Source organism: Oreochromis niloticus, linkage group LG9 (assembly GCF_001858045.2).
Source record: "Oreochromis niloticus isolate F11D_XX linkage group LG9, O_niloticus_UMD_NMBU, whole genome shotgun sequence".
Taxonomy (NCBI): domain Eukaryota; kingdom Metazoa; phylum Chordata; class Actinopteri; order Cichliformes; family Cichlidae; genus Oreochromis; species Oreochromis niloticus.
Window position 1 is genome coordinate 23857700 of NC_031974.2, and position 18291 is coordinate 23875990.

The following is an 18291-nucleotide window of genomic DNA, read 5'->3' on the forward strand; positions in this document are numbered from 1 at the left end:
CAAGTCCTGACATATTATTTAAAGTTTTACAAGACTGCAACTTTGCCTCTTCTTTTTTTTCTTTTTCTTTTTTAAGTGACAATTTTGGAGAGTGTCCCAGAAAGGCTTTGTGCTCTGCGCTGGCTGGAGTGTCAAATAAAAAAGCAGAATTCCCTTAATAGACCTGCGAGACAGAAACACAGGGAAACCTGATCTGCTGTCGTGCACCGAGCTCTCGCATGCAAACTGCGGCCCGGCGTCGCAGATAATGATGCAGAAGGACATATTTCCTCGTTATGTTGATGCTGGCTGGGCTCTCCAAATTCTTTATTGTCGTAGCTTTGGATACGTTTTTGTTTACTGGGTATGATGGAACTTTTTTTTCTGTGCTATCTACAGAAATGACCTCCAAACTCCAACATGTGAAATCTACATTAAACTACTAATAAAGTTAAATTATTAAAAAATGTTTTGTTTTGTTTTTTTTACTGACTCTGAAAATCCAAAATCATTATATTAATAAATATAATTGAATCTGTTTTGGTTGCTCTGTTTATGTTTTTCTGTCATATGCTTGACTTATTAGGTGATATTTTAATCTAAACAAAAAATATATATTTATAAAATCTGAAAATATAGCCTCTCCACCATTCGCCAAGCTGATCTTAATGTTTTTAATTTCACCCTGCAGAGTCATGAATAAGTAAACAACAGGATGCACATTCCTGTCAGAGAGGCCTTTGCTGGTTCTGACATGTTTTGTTGTCACAGATCCTCTCAGCTTTTTCCCACAAACCCGAGGCGTCAGCGAAGGCCTTGTTTTTTTATCCCTCAGCTGTTGATCAATCATTTAATCTCTTTAATAGGCCCAACTCAAAACTAATGGTGCATGTAATGAGTGTTTAACTAAACAATGTGGACAGCGCTGGGACTTAAGTGGTGTCTTAATGTTTGTTTTCTCTTAAGTGAGCATGACAGTCTAAGTGAATTTGGGGCTCACGAGCAAACTTATTTGCCCCCAAACATCACCTCTCCTCACTTCTGATGGAAATACTTTGCTCTTGCCACAAGTGCTGAGTTTATTAATACATTTATGCTCATATATTTGCATTTTGTGAAGTGTGAAAAAAAAAGCATTTGCTTAGACAAGATAATTCAGGCACTGGTGTTTTTGCCAGCCCTGGATTTTAATCTTATGAAGGTCAGTCAATGATTTTTCTACTTTCTGCTTTTTCTGCACATTTTCTTTGTGCATATGTTTTATTACAGGAGTTGTGAGCATTCCCCAAAGAATATATAAAGAATATATATCAGGATAATCTAAATAATATTTTATCAAAAAGAACTATGGCTCTCCAATTACTAGACAAATTTAGCACAAACAAATTCAATGAAGATAAGTTGATTTTTTTTAATTTTTTTTTTATTACAAGCATTAATAGGAGAAACTTTTGGGTTGGTCTTGAACAATTCCTCTAGCTGCTGGGTATTCTTTCTCTTAGTTAGAACACAGTTACAAAGAAATGTTACTCAGTGTTTTCCACTCTCTAAGGTATATTTCTAAAAATATGATTATGCTGTTAATAAATTTAACTGGGTTTAGATACTCTGCAGGATTTCCAGGAGACAGATCACAGAAGGTAAATTTGGCAGTGTCTACCCAAAAAACGAAACACAGTTTAAGAATATTAAATCCAAATGTACAAACGAGCTAAAGAGATTTTTCCACAACCTAGCAACCCGGTATTTTATCACCGAGTAAAAGTATATAAGTACAGTCCTACTTAAAATCAATATCTTGACTGACTGAATTTTTATTTTTATTTTATTTTGTAGTTGCTGCATAGATTTTGACATAATGAATATATTTATAAATAATCCTTGTAACAGCCTGGCTTCTCTACTGATAAGGAACTGAGAGTCAAACAGCGATACTTACAGCCGCTTTGCTCCACCGCAGAGTAACACTGACATCTGCTGTCCACAACCAGGCACTACACACGACACTGCCTCATATACAAGCCAGAGCCACTCATGCAAGCCTGCGGAGAAAACAGCAACCAGCACGTCATTGTCCTCCAACTTAGGTTCGTGCATACACCTACATAAATGTCAAAAATATGTTGTAGGAAGTGACAGTAACAAAACTATAACAAACCCACACAGAATGTAAATAAAATGCACGTTTAAAAATCATGAACACCCCTCCCCACCTCTTTGGTTCAGTCCAAAGCATTCCCGGAAGTAGCATTTGTATTTTGAATCATGTGATATGTGTTAGGATTTTGCATCGTTGTTGGTTTAAGGTTTAATAGCTAATAGTTTTGCTATATTAACTACGTCCTCTGCTGTTAATTAGCTTAGCATTTGGAGAGCAGTTGGTTAAGCTAACTAGCAGCCCCAAAGGGGAGGGGATAAAAGGTAAAGGGACTCTGACAGGAGAGCTCAAAATAATGGACAAGATAGCTAAAGGTGAGTTAAACTCATATCAGAAAATCAGCTTCGCTCCCTGCTTTTTAAAGCACTTATTTAAAACCACCGCTGAGCTAATAAAGCACAGACAGAGGGGCTGATCTGTCAGTGTGCTGGGACTGAAGATACCTTTTAAAACACAGGTTGTTAAATGTGTCTGTTTAGTGTGAAGTGTGTTTATTCCAATCTGTGCTCATCCTGCAGATGTGGGTGATATCCAGTCACGACTGCTGGACCACAGACCGGTCATCAATGCAGAGATCCGCTACTTTATGAGAGAGTTTGAGGTACACTGTGAAAGCATGATAGAGTTTGCTCTGCATGGAGTCACTCACAAGTGTGCGACATAAAGTCCCTCAGCCACAAACGTCTCTGAACGACCCCTTGAAAACCTAAAAATGTAGCCTGGTTTGTTCTAGTCCCAATTATAACTTATATCAGCTTTATCCTTTCACACCATTGTGACAGAGAACCAGCACCAAGTTGCAAGTAACCAAAAAAATTCAAAAGAAATACAGTATTGCATTAACATGTATTCTTATTTATTAGCTTAGCTGAGATTGTTAAAAACACCGACTCTGTCACTAGCACCTGCTGTAAATGTTGCCATAAGACAGTCAGTCTGCTATCAGCCTGTGACTGAATGGGATTAAGTTGGCAATTACCTGCAACTTGTTTCCAATATTACAGCAAATAATTGTCATAAATGGTCAAAAATCACATATCTGTCGCTGTCTATGCAGACAGGAATTCACATTTAACTGTCACATTTGCACTCAGCGACCTTATTTATTTATTCATTCATTTTAGTTAGTGGCAAAAAACCTGCTGTTTAGAGCACAGGCTGACTTGTTGCGCTGTCATTCAGGAAAAGCGGGGGTACAGGGAGAGCCGTCTGCTGGAGAACATCAATAAAAGCGTGCTGGAAACGAACGAGCAAATGCCGCCAGCAAATTTCGAGGACATGAAACATCAGCTGTCTGACATCAGTAAACGGTGTAAGTTACTCCACCCACAGCCACACATGAAACTTTTTTTGGTTTTTGCTTAAATCTTATTTCATAGTTCATGAATCATTCACTTAATTTAGTCGTTTGTGTTAATGTGTTAAGTATTTTCATTTTTTTCTGTACTTTTCTGCAGCACATTAGTTTCTATGTTACCTCTTCATTCGTATCCATGGAGACAAACTCTACAGCTTCAACATGTGTGGATGAATGAATACAAAACCAGGTGTATAGAGGAAAATATGAAAAATTAGATGTTTGGAAATCCAACAAATAAGAAAATCTAGTCGAGGTGTAGCAGCAAAAGCTTGTTTGTATGATGTCTCCTCTGGCTGTTGCCATGACCACTCAGAGGAGGAAGAAACATTGTAACAAACATAACCAGCATTCAGTTGTTATCACCATTGTACAGACAGATGCTGTATCTGAGTTGATTCCATCCATGATGTTCTGTAGCTTACTGTGAACTTATTGCTGCTAAGATCTTGAGTCTCTAGGCATCTTGGAGAGTCCGACTCATGTGTGGAAATAATATTTTCGCACCTTCGCTTTGTTTTGTCCCACAGTGGACGCTGCTAATCACATGGCAGAGAGAGTCCAGCAGAGGGAGCTAGAGGCCCAACAGGTAAAAACACACCAAGGCAACTTCTAAAAGAGTTGCTTTAAAGGCAATTGTGATAGTTTGAATTTGCCCTCCTTATACAGCACAGTGCTCGATTCACTTTAACATTTAAATAAATCATTTTCTTGAGTTCTTTTGATTTCTTCGTGTCATGCCAGGGCACCCAGCTGAAGGCGAACATGGAGCAGCTGAAAGAAGACTGGGCCGAGTTCCTGAAGGAGCAGCAGAGATTAAAGGAGGAGGTGGATGAAGAGCACGCACGGGCTGTAGGACAACTCAGCACTAAATACAACGAAAAGAAGAAGGAGCTGGCCAAGTTTACCCTCTGATCTGCTGATGTTCCCGTGAGGATGCGAGTGCACAATGTGCCCTCTCTTATTCAGTGAATACAGTCGGTCCTGCACGCCTGTGTTACACATACTAAACAAAACTACTGACTTTGCTCTGTGTACTTGATGGCTGGAAGCAAAAGAGCATTAAATTCAGCAAGTTCCAAATCGTGAAATATGAAAGCGTGATTAACAACTTGTTGTTTTCACAGGCCCTCAAACTCAAGCACATGGAATATGTACAGCATGTAAAAAAAGAAAAGAAAAAGCCTGGAATATGTCGTTTTTAAACAAGCAGTCATTTGATTGTTCGTTGGCTGTGAAATTTTCAACATTTTAAGGTTTTTAATGGATGCCTGCCTGAAGGGTCCTGATGGTAAATTAACATCGTGTTGAAAGCAGCCTTGAGTTTGGCACCACGGGGAGATGTTCCGAGCACTTAAAGCGAGGTCGTTAAACGCTCGAGAAGCCCTTGTGGGCAGGTGTGCGTGAAGAAGAAACCGTCTCTCACCACCTCTGCTGTGTTTGGAACATGTGACCTCTCACTTTAGCTACAAGTCAACAAACTGTCACGATAAAAGTTTTTTGCTGAAACCGATATGCATCAGCAGCTTATGTTGTGTTTTTTCTTTCTCCTGCCACCTCAAATCGAATATTCTTATGTGAAAACAAAAATTCTAAATCAAATCTGGATTTTCTGGCTTTAATCTCCCTGTAGCCCTGTATGGTCGTCAGGCTTTGTGTGTAGTGTTCCTAACAAGTGTAAATTTGAGCCTATGAGCACAATAGCATGTAAATGTAGTGATATTAACTGGAAAAGAACTAAAATACTTTGTTGGTCTTGACCGTGACCAACATGCTCTGCTTTTAATGAAGTGTTTTGTTTTCTTGCACGGTGGCACACTTTGGGACAGGTGAATGGATGGGTGGGTGCGCTTGGCACATTCTTGGCTTGGCTGAGAACAGAGTTCATCTCAAAGAACGTAGCAGGAGAAATATTTAACAGAACCTCCCCTCAAACGCCTGCACTCCCTTCAAACTGCACACACACCGGACGTCTGAATAGCCGTGTCTAATGATCCCACGAGGAAGCGCGCTTGGACAACAGGTCACTCATCGACTGCAGCAACGCAGCGTTTTTGTAGGAACTTTTAAAAACCGAGACCTTCCGCAGACTAGTGACATTCTGGCATTGGGCTGGCAGAGAGCCTTCCCCACTGCTCTTGTGCAAGGACCCTCTTTGTGCTTTCTGCCCAAGTCTGTGCAAGTCAGAGCAGGGCACTGTGGTTGGCACGTCACGAGAGATCGCAGAGGGCACAGACGTCCCAGCAGATGTTTGAGCAAAAGGCCAGCGCTGCTCTGTTCTGTGCATGTCTGCATGCCAACATATGCTTTCCCTCTGCCCCAGTACTGCAGCTGTCCAACGTGGAGACAAGCCATCATCAGCTGACAAGGAGTGACAGTACGGGAACATGGCCGACCTCTGCCAGCGAGCTACCTTTTCACTGAGGTGTTTATGATCATGAACTTACAGCCTCGGTATTTACACCTGCTGTAATGAGTTTTAATCTTTGTTGTGTAATGCCAGTAATGTAAAAATGGGTTGCAGCCCTATAAAAGTCCTGTTGGCCTTGCAGTGACGGTGTTTGAACCCAGGCCTGTAGTAACACCAGACAGTTACCACTTTGTGCTGGTGGAGCTCATCATACTCTTCTGGCTATGCTTTTTTCACTCAGGATAAATGCAATGGTGAAAATTGAAGTCCTGCACCGCATGAGTCTGGTCATACCATATATGGGATGTGGGATTTGAACTTCACACTCCAGCCAATAATCATACCACTAGTTAAAAAGAGCAGTTCTGCCTGGATTTAAACCCAGATTGCAAAGATGCTCGTGTAGATTTAAGGTCAGACGTTTGACCACTCAGTTGTCCATTGCAGGATTTGCTCTTTGCTGGTTCAAACCCACACACCCAGAACATGTCAGCCCGCTAACAAGGCTGAGACAGTGTGGGAAAGCTGAAAGGTGAATGTACAGTAACTTTCCGCTGTCCCTTCCTGATTGCGCTAAAAGGCTGTTGCTGTCAATAAAAACATGCTCATTGCCAAAAGAAATGGACTTGAAGCAGTCTGGGAATTAGATCAGCAGCTGTTTGCGAATAAAGGATTGCAATAACACCGGGCTTTGACATTCATGGGAATTTTTGATTTTAAGTCAAAGTACAGCCAGAAACCTCAGCACCTGTCCAAGTAACTGCTTTGTCACTGCCATCGATCAGTGTCTATAAGTAGCTTATATTTCACGCTCAGGGCTAAGGCAAACAGAATTCTTCGATGTTTTTTTACACGGAGAAGATATGCGACAAACAACATTGGCCTATTAAGTATCCCAGCCTCATAGGTTGCTGGGACGGAGAGATTGTCCACAGACGAGGGCATGTGATCCAGTAAGACGATGCCAAGTGCAGAAACTGGCTGTGCACCAGCTCAAAATCTCCCGTTACCATCCTCCTCTGTCTGCCTCTGGATCGTTGCTGGCTTGTTTTCTGTCTCCAGTGTCTATCTGAAAGCAGTGCGTTCTTCCTGTTTTGCAGGCAGAGAAGTGCTCTCTGGATATGGTGGTGCTGCTGTCCGTGCCAACATAAATGGTAAAGGAAACAGCAGCACCCAGATGGGGCTCCTTTGGGCAAGGGACGGAGAAGAGGGTGTGCTGGTGAATGCAATCTGATACAGCGTCTGAAAAAGAGCTTTCCAACATCCGCTGGAACAGAACGGAATATTTCACAGGGATGACGTGCTCAGATAACACGGAGTGAGATTCACTAAGAAATGGGCTCAAATAAAAGCAAATGTCTCTAAGAATCAGTTTTCAGGATCTTGCTGTGTTTGTAAATCAGCCACTACAGAAAGCTCACAATGTCAGGGAAGGGCAAACTCTGTCACATCCAAGGAGTCTAGACTAATCTGATGTGGTGCTGTTGCATGTAGGGAGGAAATCTTTAGTTGTTTTGCAAACTCACCATCAGTCTACACAACAAAACTTTAAGGCGAAAGGAAATTCTTCCTTCATATCTTGAGTCTGAAGGTACAGGCACAAATTAAAACTTGCCTCCTCTAGCCTCTAGTCCAGGGGTCCCCAATCCCAGTCCACGAGGGCCGGTGTCCTGCAGGTTTTAGATGTGTCCTTGATCCATCACAGCTGATTTAAATGGATAAATTACCTTCTCAACATGTCTTGAAGTTCTCCAGAGGCCTGGTAATGAACTAATCATGTGATTCAGGTGTGTTGATTACCAGGCCTCTGGAGAATCTTCAGGACATGTTGAGGAGGTCATTTAGCCATTTAAATCAGCTGTGTGGGTTCAAGGACACATCTAAAACCTGCAGGGACACCGGCCCTCGAGGCCTGGAGTTGCCCACCCCTGCTCTAGCCACATTCATAAAACACGATTAGGTGTATTCAAGATGGCGGGCAACATGGTGGCTTCCACAAACCGATGCCTGCTTCTTTTCTTAGGGGATTAAGATGAGAACGAATTGGTTAGTTGGAAGATGTAATTACACACTAATCAGTGTAGAGTACAATATTCTTTTCTTTTAAATAACACTAAAAAGAAAAAAGAACACTCACCTCTAAATGTGCAGATATATTTTTAAAAAACAGCATGATTAGATGGATATGTAAGCGGTGTTTGAGCTTCTGCTAACAATGCATATGTGGATTTTCACTAAAGCTCTGCAAATTGATTTGTAACACATATAGATTTTTCAGTGAGAGAAAATCAGGTTAGAAGCTTATATGCCCATTTTCTCATGTACTGTTCTTTCTGGAACAAAATGAATGTAATGTAAACTTCAGCTAAGCTTAGCGCTTGGTACAAATAAGCAATTTCTTTCTTTCAGCTTTCATTTTATTTGAGCGATGAGGGAAAAAACAGGTCTGACATGAGCACAATTTCAATATTTTGTGCTGGGACAATAGAAAGTGACGAGGGAAGTTGCCCTCGCTTTCATGACAGCTTATGAGAATTTTCAGACTCTGCGGGCTCACTTTCTTTCTTTTGTGCGACATGACGGGCCTCCGTTATTCAGTCACTAAGGGGTGCGAAATGAAAATGCCAATGAACAAAAGCGCTGCGCTTCCAAGTTAATATCCTAACATAACAACACTCCAGGGAGTCGGTGATGGGTCTTGGGTGAATGGTAATTTAGGTGATAATATGAATTCTTTGGCAGTAGCAGACGTTCACCCAGCGGATCGCTAAATAAGAGCGAGAGAGCTCTCAAAGCTGCTCTATGAAATTGATATTTCTCTGAGGGGACTTTGCAAAGCATGCTGGATAGTCTCAGGCCCTGGCAGCTCTAGAAAATGAGCACTGGGTGACATAAAAAAAAGCAATAATGGAAAGAAAGGGTTTGAAAATTAAATGCCTCACCTTTCCATAAAAATGCCAGTGCTCCTTATTAGCGAGCACTGACATGCTCTCCAGAGAAGGCAGAGACTGCAATATGCTGGTTTTCATTCTGTAAAGTGAGCGAAATCAGTTTTCTTTGCACATTCTTACAGTCGGCCTCGTGCCTGCTTTCTCTCTTTTTGAAAGAAACTTTCACCGTGGCCATTTTTTGAGAATCTAATTAGCTGAACTGTACATGATGTTTTGCATCTGTTCAGTTTCATCAGACAGCCGTGCTAACGCAGCAGCCTCGCGTTCCTGCCAACTCCAAGAAACACAGATAAGGCTCCAGCAACAACAAACACCTTCCTCAGTCAATCACTGACCAAACAATAGGCAGGGATGACGGGGAGAGGGCTGTCATCGACCAGTGGCTACCAGCAGCAACAAAGGTTGTTGTCGTCTGGATTCTTGAACCTTTGAGGAATGTCTGGCTTCAATGCCAACAACATACCTCCTGAGTGGCTTTGACTTTTCCCTGTTTTCTGTACCAAGCAGGTATTTTCCTGATCTTATCTCTCTTGGACTACACAAACAGACACACTCTGGAGCTTTCTAGACCTGGACTTGGATGGTGTACATTAAATTTGGGTTAAGGGTTAACCTAATATTTTATCCAGCGTGACACAAACCATGACTGAACCCATAAACTCTGCATGAAAACATTTAGAGAGGTAAAGTCAGAAAGCTGTTTTCCCATAGTTCCACACTGGCTTTGCTTTTCAAACATTTCCATCTTTTATATACAGTCTATGGTTCCAAAGAAATCCTATAAAAATAATAATGCAAAGCGTTGTAGTTCATTCATTTCTGGTTCATCGCTTTCACATATGTGGTCAGATGCTTTAATATTAATATCAAAACACTTTCTATACCCACTTTTAAAAATACACTGAAGATTTAGTGGGCCCTATCTGAAGTAATTCTGTTTCCGTCTGTTCACCTGTCTCCATTGCTGACCTATTGCCAGCTCATTCAAGTCTAGACTTACATCTTTCCTCCCGTAAATGTTCCTGTTTTGACGTTGTGAAATAAAGGTTATGATTTAAATCGAACCCACTGAGCATGAGAACGCAGTTTTCTCCTTTTCTCCCAGTCCTTGATTGGTAATTTATAACTCATTGTCTGGGTATTGATTTAAGGAAATAAGTTATGGAACAGAAAGGGAAATATAAAAGAAGATTCAAGGCCCCGGTGCAGTGGGTGGAGTTCTCTGCAGTGATTGGCCTAACAGAAACACTAAAAATATACCAGTAAAACAAAAACAATGAAAATAATGTGTTGTTAGTCTGTATCGGTGCTCAGTGTACTGCATTCCTGTCTTTGTGTGAACTTAAGCCATATCCCCAGGCTTGCCTGAGTTTTCATTTTCATCACTAATAGACGTACAGTAAAAAAAACCTGATATAGCTGTAAAAGTTTAAATAGTACATGAAATCAGAAACCTTTCTCAGTGAAAAGACACAACATGTGGTCTCCAGATTGCAACCGCAAGTTTTACGGATCAGCCAAACTGGATTGCCAGCGTAGCGTCAAACCGCTGAGAGAAATGGACGAACTAAAGCTGTTAGATGCTTTTTCCAGTGCCAGTATATCCTTAAAGTGTTATGACAGACACCCCAACTTGAAAACTGAAATTATCTGTGAATGTCAGAGCACTACTCCTTTCTTCCAATATACACAAGGCTCTCAACCCCTTCAAAGCTCCCCGAGCTGAAAACATTTCACAACAGCAACGTTTCTCCCATTGTGAGTTTGGTGAAACTGGACTCAAGAAAGTGGAAATTCTCTCCTGTGTTGTTGTTTTTTAAACCAGGGCTTTTGCTCTCACTAACCCACAATGAGCTCTCCAAGGAGGATCTAATATTCCACCTACCTCAGCCCTCCGAAACCAATAAATCAATCAGCTTTGCTTTACAAACCCTGCATGTGTGTTGCCCATTCAGGAAATAGAGATTCCTCGCTGTGGATCACAGCATTAAAACCATCCTGACTGACAGAACAATGAGTGAGGCAGGAGACAGAGGAACAAGGTGCATTATTTTTTGTGCGTCAGTGTGTGTTTGGAGCAGCTCCAGCCCACAAACCCCCATCTGTATATGAGTTCAGCGTCTCATCCTGGCTTTCTCCAGGGAGGCCAGGGCTCTTGGCAGAAGAATGCATGGGAGTGGGCTTCTTCAATAAAGGCAACTCTCTCTTTCTCGAGGCCCCCAGACAGCCCTGGGCTTTGCTTTTCATGGTTTCCCTCCCCTGTTCCTCCAAAGTGGGCTACCTTTTGGTGCTTCTTCGTTTCAAGCATAATGGCTTTACCTTGAGGCTGGGACAGAAAGACAGAGAAACGGGGAAGAAGCTCTAGAGCTGAAATTATGACTCATCTCCTGCATGCCCGTGTTAAACTTTAAGTGTCATGACACCTTGTTATGGCTCAGTGTGGTGCTGTCTTTTATTCAAATACACACGTTTAGTCATATATTATAAGAAAAAGTCTGGATTTAGCACTATTTGACTCGCAGTAAGAGAGTAACCAGGAAGAAATACACAAGTGGAAGAAAGTTTGGCTTTATAACACAAGCATTCTTGGTGAAGTGTAGGCATTACCTTAAAGGGGTAGTTGGACATTAAGTGTGATATAAAAGAAAAATGCTTCCTTGCAGATAGTTATTTTTCATCTTCACATTAAATTTGAAGCTAAAATTTGCAAGTTGTTAGCTTCATATTTATGGCTGAAAAAGGAACCAGATTACAAAAACCGAAAAAACAAATAAACCCAAAACTGTTTTTTCTGTCTCTAGCTTATTTTCCACATTTCACCTATAACAGCCTGGTAGGCCACAGCTTTTATTTGTATGTCACTTAGCATGTATTAGCAGGTAGCTGTGGTGTACCCATATAGTCTAATAGGGCACAGACACACAAAAACATCTTCTGTTAGCAGTAAAGTAAAGACTAGATGTGAAACAAGCAAGAAACTTTACAACAAAACACTGTTTGAGATGAAAGAAGAGCGACCACGTTCATGTCTATGTTTAGGTGTAGCTGGGGAGGCACTGCTTGCCTTGCTTGTTCTTGTGATGGGACACCACTCCTTCTGGCTGATGTATAATACTTAAATACTTAAATACTTTAGAGGGTTACCTACATCACTGGGGCGTGGAATGTCCACTAGTGACCAGTTGTCAGATAAAAAGAGATGTGAAAGGAGCAAATCACATTATATGTGGACAAAAATTAAGGATTTGACAGGATCCACTCGTTGACTATAAGCTAACAAAGCTAATTAATAATTGTCAATAATAATTCTGCTAATAGCAATTTACACTCCACATATGTTTACCAGAATGCCAAACTCAAGGCTCCAAAACAAATGTGTGGCATCATAGTAGCTACGTCCATCTTTTACAATCTATGGTCTAAAAGTAGCACATCTAGGTTTCCTTAGCAACCATAAAGTTACAATGCAAAGTGTCCTGGCACTTGTAAAAGTCGCCAGGAAGTCACTTGCATATATGTGGTTGTTTAGAGTTGCTGGTAACTGCCTGCTGGCCATAGCTTAATTTTTATAATGTAGAGATAAAACAAGAGACACAAGATCACACTTCTCATGTCACTTCAATCAAGAACAAAAAAAGCCTTTTTTTAATGTAACTCGACTTCTTTTAAAGGTGAGACAGTTGCACCAACCATCTGTTGAAAGCTCTGCCTACTAAATCTGAAAAATGTAATTGTTAGCAACTAGAAACCTGGCTTAGAGAAAGAAAACATAAAGGTTAAAGAGCAACATTTAATCCCTACAACAGAGACAAAGCAAACAAGGGCAGAGATAACAAGAATGGCACAGAAGAGGGAGGAACAAAGGGGAAGAAACAGGAAGACAAAGAAAAGATGGAAGGGAAAGTCACCAAGAAGGGAAGACTGGTCCCTGGCCTGTAGATCAAAGCAGGAAGGGGAGCAGGAGCTCCAAGCCGGTCCTCCCAGCACCTGCTGCTTTGCTACAGCCAAGTCAAACACATTATTCCAGCAGACGCACTGCTTAATGGCTTCTGTGGAGGGACCTTTACCCGGTCCATGACTGCCTCTGCAGACGCATCAAGGCACACGCTGCGCTGACACACACGCAGAAATACACCAAGGCTTCCTAAAAGTCATTCATACTCACTGCTTATGCAGGGTGACACATCCAGGAGCGCGCAGACACAACTTTCCTACGTGCGATTCATCCGATCATTTTTATTGCACATTTACTTGAATTATGGACAAATCCGCTCACCTGTCAGAATCATAACTTCCATAAAGTTCCCATGGAGTTTATGGGCATACAGCCCCACGTTTACAGTGTAACATCATCACCTGGTTCAGCCATTGTGACCCCGTCTTCCCACTCTAACTCAGCACTCTATTAAGGTGACCGAGGTTATAGCTGGACCTGAGTCAACACTGAGCAGAGAACAAATCATCTCTAGAAAAACAGTAAACATCTGTTTTGTGACTTGGCCACCTCTCACTGGCAATGACAGCCTGACCTCAAAGGCTGGGCCCCTTTTACATTTTCCATGAGAGCAAGCAGTAGTACAAGTAAGTGGGTGACAGCATCTGTAATTTTTTTTTAAAGTGGGGAAAAATAAAAACAAACCTTGATGCAATGAAGGAGGGGAGCTCTTAAAGTGTCTTGCAGCATGTCCAAAGAGAATAAAACCACAGACAGTCTTTATATACGGCTTTTGCTGAGGCAAACTGTAGCCTCTCTGGTTATTGATGACATTTATGGCTCGTCTCATATGAAATACTGTCTGCTGAAGTATCAGTCTACTTTCCCTGTAACTTTAAGCCTTCCTGGCAGCTTCTTGATTTGTAAGTTGTCATTGATACCTACGTACACCACACATGTAACAACAACCACTTTTCTTCTCTTGGAATCAAATCATATGTCGCTTTCTTCTGATCCTTCAAAGGAAGCTCCATTTTCTGCTTCAAACACTTGGTCCAGCCACAAAGCACATATGGAGCTGGTAGTAATTCAGTATCTTGCTCAAGGACACTTTGGATGTATGTGTATGTTTTTGTTTATGCTAAAATATTATTTTGATAATGAGAATTATTGATTAACTGGACATAAAACACGCAAAAACGGGTTTCCGGAAGCATCGTTGGTCACACTGACTGACTAACTGAACCGCTAAGATGTCTAGGATGTCCATAAATCCCAATTCTCTTTTCTCCTCTTCTCTCATATTCCTTCCTCTCTTCTGTTTCTTTTTTTCTCTGCTGCACCTCAACTCCCTCACTCCCTGGTCAGTATATCCTGATGGCTTTACCAGAAGGAAGTGGGGCCTTTACAGAAAGGCTGTGAACCAAGAAGTGTCTGTAAAAGGCAGCCTCCTAGTCGGGCTTGGTCCCGTCATCACCTGCGATGTCTCACCTCATGTGACAGGTATAAATATTCATCAAAGTGCAGAGCTGTGTAGGTTCTTTCATCAGTTCAGACACTTTTTCAAATTAATCCAAGCTAGGAAAAAGCGACAGTCCAAACTACAACTGTACTGCGATCACTGTGGGCACAATTAACAACGTTTACATGGAACTGGAAACGCAGAGTTTTTGTTAGGTTTACTCTGTCTACCTCCTCCCTTTATGACTGCGTAGGGACTGATCATGTTTACGGGGCAGGTGATTTTGAAGTATTTTAATGACAAAATCTGACAAAAAGTAAGAATGCTGGTCATGTGTCTGTGCAGTGCACACATGCAGAGATTCAGATTTTACAATGAGGTATCCAGAGTTAGATTTCCATCCTTTTTCTAATATAAAATTCATATTTAGAAGACTACAAAAGGACAAGTCCTGACAAATTTTCAATGGATGTACTTGAGGAAAGATTCAATTCAATTCCGTTTTATTTATATATTGCCAAATCATAACAACAGTTGCTTCAAGGAGTTATTTTAAGGTAAAGACCCTACATTAATACAAAGAAAACAAAGAAAACCCCAACAATCATATGAACCCCTATGAGCAAGAGCTTTGGTGACAGTGGGAAGGAAAAACTCTCTTTTAACAGGAAGAAACCTCTAGCAGAACTAGACTCTCAAGGAGGGGCGGCCATCTGCTGTGAGGGGAGGAAGAGAGGACAAAGACATGCAGTGTCTCTATTCTGAGCCATAATAAATATGATTAATCAGACTACTTATGATGTCATAGTTAACAGTTAGATGTTCAGGTGGTCTGAACCAGTCTGAAGCTTTGGATAAAACGGGTCATAAGACAATGCTTACAGTAGTCCACTCTGTGTTCTTGAGCTTTCTCAATGAATGAATTTTTTGGTTTGATTCTATATTACTCCTTTATTTATCCAGGTAAAAATCTCATTGAGATTAAAAATCTCATTTTTAGAGAGACCTGTCATCATATCATTTTGTGATAGCTGTGCAGCTCCACGTCATGCTATTGTTAAGGTGAAATGAGCTCCTGTGTATTGTTTTATTGCTATTACTTATATTAATTCAAACTTCATGTGGCCATTTTTATGTAGATTCATTTTAATGAGATTTGCTTGAAAAATCCTTTTGTCGATCAAAACAAAACAAAAACAAAGTCTTAGCAAAGACATTTTAGCAGTGACATTTTTGGCTCTTCTTGATTTTGGTTAGTTTTGCCCTGTGATTGTTTCTTTTTTTTGGAAAGCAGCAGTGATTTGCAGTCAGTATCCAACCTGTGCACAGCTTCTGTGTGGAGTTTCCAAAAGAGAGAAAACAGCTAGCCCTGTAAGGTCACAGGCACATGATAGTATTTCCAGGCTGTAGACTCCTCATGAGGCCTGGCACGCCTTTAGTCATCTGCCTGGATCCAGCAGAGAGCAGCAGAACATAAAAACACTTTGGATAGAGAGGGCGTTGTCATGGCAATCCACAACCACCACAGCCTCTCAGCCTCCTCTATCCTTTTATCCGATTTCTTTATTTCCATTGTCTTTGCTCTCTTTCTTTTGTTCACCTCTGACCTTCTCTTATGTCCTCCTCGCCCCCTTTTCAGCCTCCCAGATGAAAAGTCAAGGTGCTTTCTGATTTCCACACTTTAATCTTTTTTTTATTTTTTACTGGAAGTCCTCCAATCATGTGGGAAAGCCCTTTCCCAACTGTTTTCTTTTCCAGCACAGGTGCGTGCGGCATGGGTTTAAGCATGAGCTGTCTGCAAATGACATTGGTTCCCCTCTGTTGGTAACATCCTGTTTCCCGGATATAATACGGCCATGAGTCTCGGTCTTCCTAATGGAAACACTTCTGGCTTTGGATTGCATCAGGTTCAGTAGTGGGAAGACAATGCTTTAAGCATTTTTACAGAAAGAGTGAGTGTCCAGAGAGGTAATTCCCATATGTTTATATGACAGAATTAGATTTGGTCAGAAATAGACTCTGAAATGTTCCAGAAGGTCTTCTTAAAGGGTTTCTCAGTGTTTCCCTTGGCACTGGTGAAAAGCAGACCCCAGTTTGGAACAGAAAGACAGTAGACACTCGCCGACCACATCACTGGATTCAACTGCTCGTTAACACAAATGTCAAGTTGGCCAATCACATGGCAGTACCCCACTGCATCGAGGCACGTAAACATGGTCAAGAATACCTGTGAAGTTCACACTGGGCATTATGAGGAAGAAAGGTGATTTAAGTGACTTTGAATGTGGCATGGTTGTTGGTGCCAGACGGGTGCTCTGAGCGTTTCAGAAACTGCTGATCTGCTGGGATGTTCCTGCACAATCACCTCTAGAGTTTACAGAGAATGCCCTGAAAAAAAGAGAAAATATCCAGTGACCAGCAGTCCTCTGGATGACAATGCCTTGTTGATGTCAGAGGAGAATGGCGAGACGGCCTCATACCAATAGGCAGGAAAAAGAAACTCCAACAACAAGGTATGCAGAAGAGCGTCTCTGAATGCACGACACATTAAACATTAAAGTAGATGGGCTACAGCAGCAGAAGACTACACTTGATGCCCCTCCTGTCAGCTAAGAACAGGTATGGAAAACGTTGTCTGGTCTGATAAATCTCCATTTCTGCTGTAACATTTGGACGGTAGAGTCAAAATGTAGTATAAACCACATGAAGGCATGGATCCATCATGCCTTGTATCAGCAGTTCAGGCTGCTAGTGGTGTAACAGTGTGAGGGATTTTTTTTTTCTTGGCCCACTTTGGGCCTCTTGGTACCAACTGAGCTTCATTTAAACACCACAGCCTGCATGAGTATTGTCGCTGACCATGTCCATCCCTTTGTGACTACAGTGTACTCATTTACTGAAGGGTCAAGCTCAAATCATCTCAAACTGCTTTCTTGAACATCACAGTGAGTTCACTCTACTCAAATGGAGTCATTCAATCTCAATCCAACAGATTCATTTTGGGATGTTTTCAGCACTATTTTGAATCTGTGCAAAGAATTAAGGCAGTTCTGAAGGTTAAAGGTGGTTAGAAATCAGGACCAGTAGTGTGTTTGCAGTTTATAGGATATATTGATCATCATTTCCCCATACTGACTTTTATGTACAAGCAAGCCTGAGACGAAGACTGCGATTATGACAGGAAAAGAATCTGGTGTCCTCTCTAAGGCCTGTGCCTGACCAGCCTGTATTTAAAAACTGATTTTCCTTTGGTGTAGAAAAGTCTCAAGTCCTCTGCCTTGAGTTCTTTCTCACTCGTTGAACTTTGGGGCTGGGACAAAACTTAACTGTAGCATAAACAATTTTAAGTTCACACATGCAGCTTCTTTCGGTCACTTTTCACCCCGTTCACCACCTGCTGACTCTTTCACTCTCAGCCACCAACTTCAGGCAAATTAAGAGAATAAACAGAGTGTCCTTGGGTCCCCTGAGTCTATTCATCTTTCTTTTTCCCATTACACCACGCTATGACTGGCCTGGCAAGGTGCCTAGCAATCAACAATGGGTAACCAGCAGACACCCGCAAGTATGTGGCCTCCACTACAGCGGGATAAATGTAAAATATGTCGGCGCTAATTTGGTCATATTTACCACGGCTATATGACATGTTGAGATTAAATAGTGATGTGTGGTTGCTGGCTTGCCCTGGTAACAATAGAAGCCCCTTTGGGAGAGTCCAACCTGCACATAGAGGTTATTTATCATGTGTACATGTCAAGGAAAATAACCTCATATATCATTTTTTACTTTAAATTAACCGTAGAGGCCTTTGCGTTTCACTGAGTGAGCAACAGCTGGGACGTAAGCAAGAGCAAGCGAGAGCTGTGGGTCAAGGCCATATTTTGATAAAACAGCTCAAATAAACTTTAGTGGGTGGGAGTTCTCATTCTGCCAACACCTTGGTGTTAGTACAGCAGACTAACTCACAGAAGGAATATGATCGGAGCAATCATAAGACACTAACAGGAAACCACTGATGTGACATGAAAGAGTTTAGGATG

General features: G+C 41.5%; 1 protein-coding gene across 2 annotated transcripts; it reads left to right on the plus strand.

Moving 5' to 3' along the window:
* Positions 1-1586: 1586 nt before the first annotated feature.
* bloc1s5 (biogenesis of lysosomal organelles complex-1, subunit 5, muted) lies at positions 1587-5417 on the plus strand. 2 transcript variants are annotated; one of them, XM_005471696.4, is made up of 6 exons: positions 1587-1619; positions 1971-2066; positions 2656-2738; positions 3320-3449; positions 4025-4083; positions 4239-5417. In XM_005471696.4, exons 3-6 carry the CDS (start codon positions 2724-2726, stop codon positions 4407-4409), a joined length of 375 nt encoding a protein of 124 aa, XP_005471753.1. In that variant the 5' UTR covers positions 1587-1619; positions 1971-2066; positions 2656-2723; the 3' UTR covers positions 4410-5417. The 2 variants fall into 2 exon arrangements, with proteins under 2 accessions (XP_005471753.1, XP_003443575.1); XM_003443527.5 differs by lacking the exons at positions 1587-1619; positions 1971-2066 and adding an exon at positions 2210-2451.
* The last annotated feature ends 12874 nt before the right edge of the window (positions 5418-18291 follow it).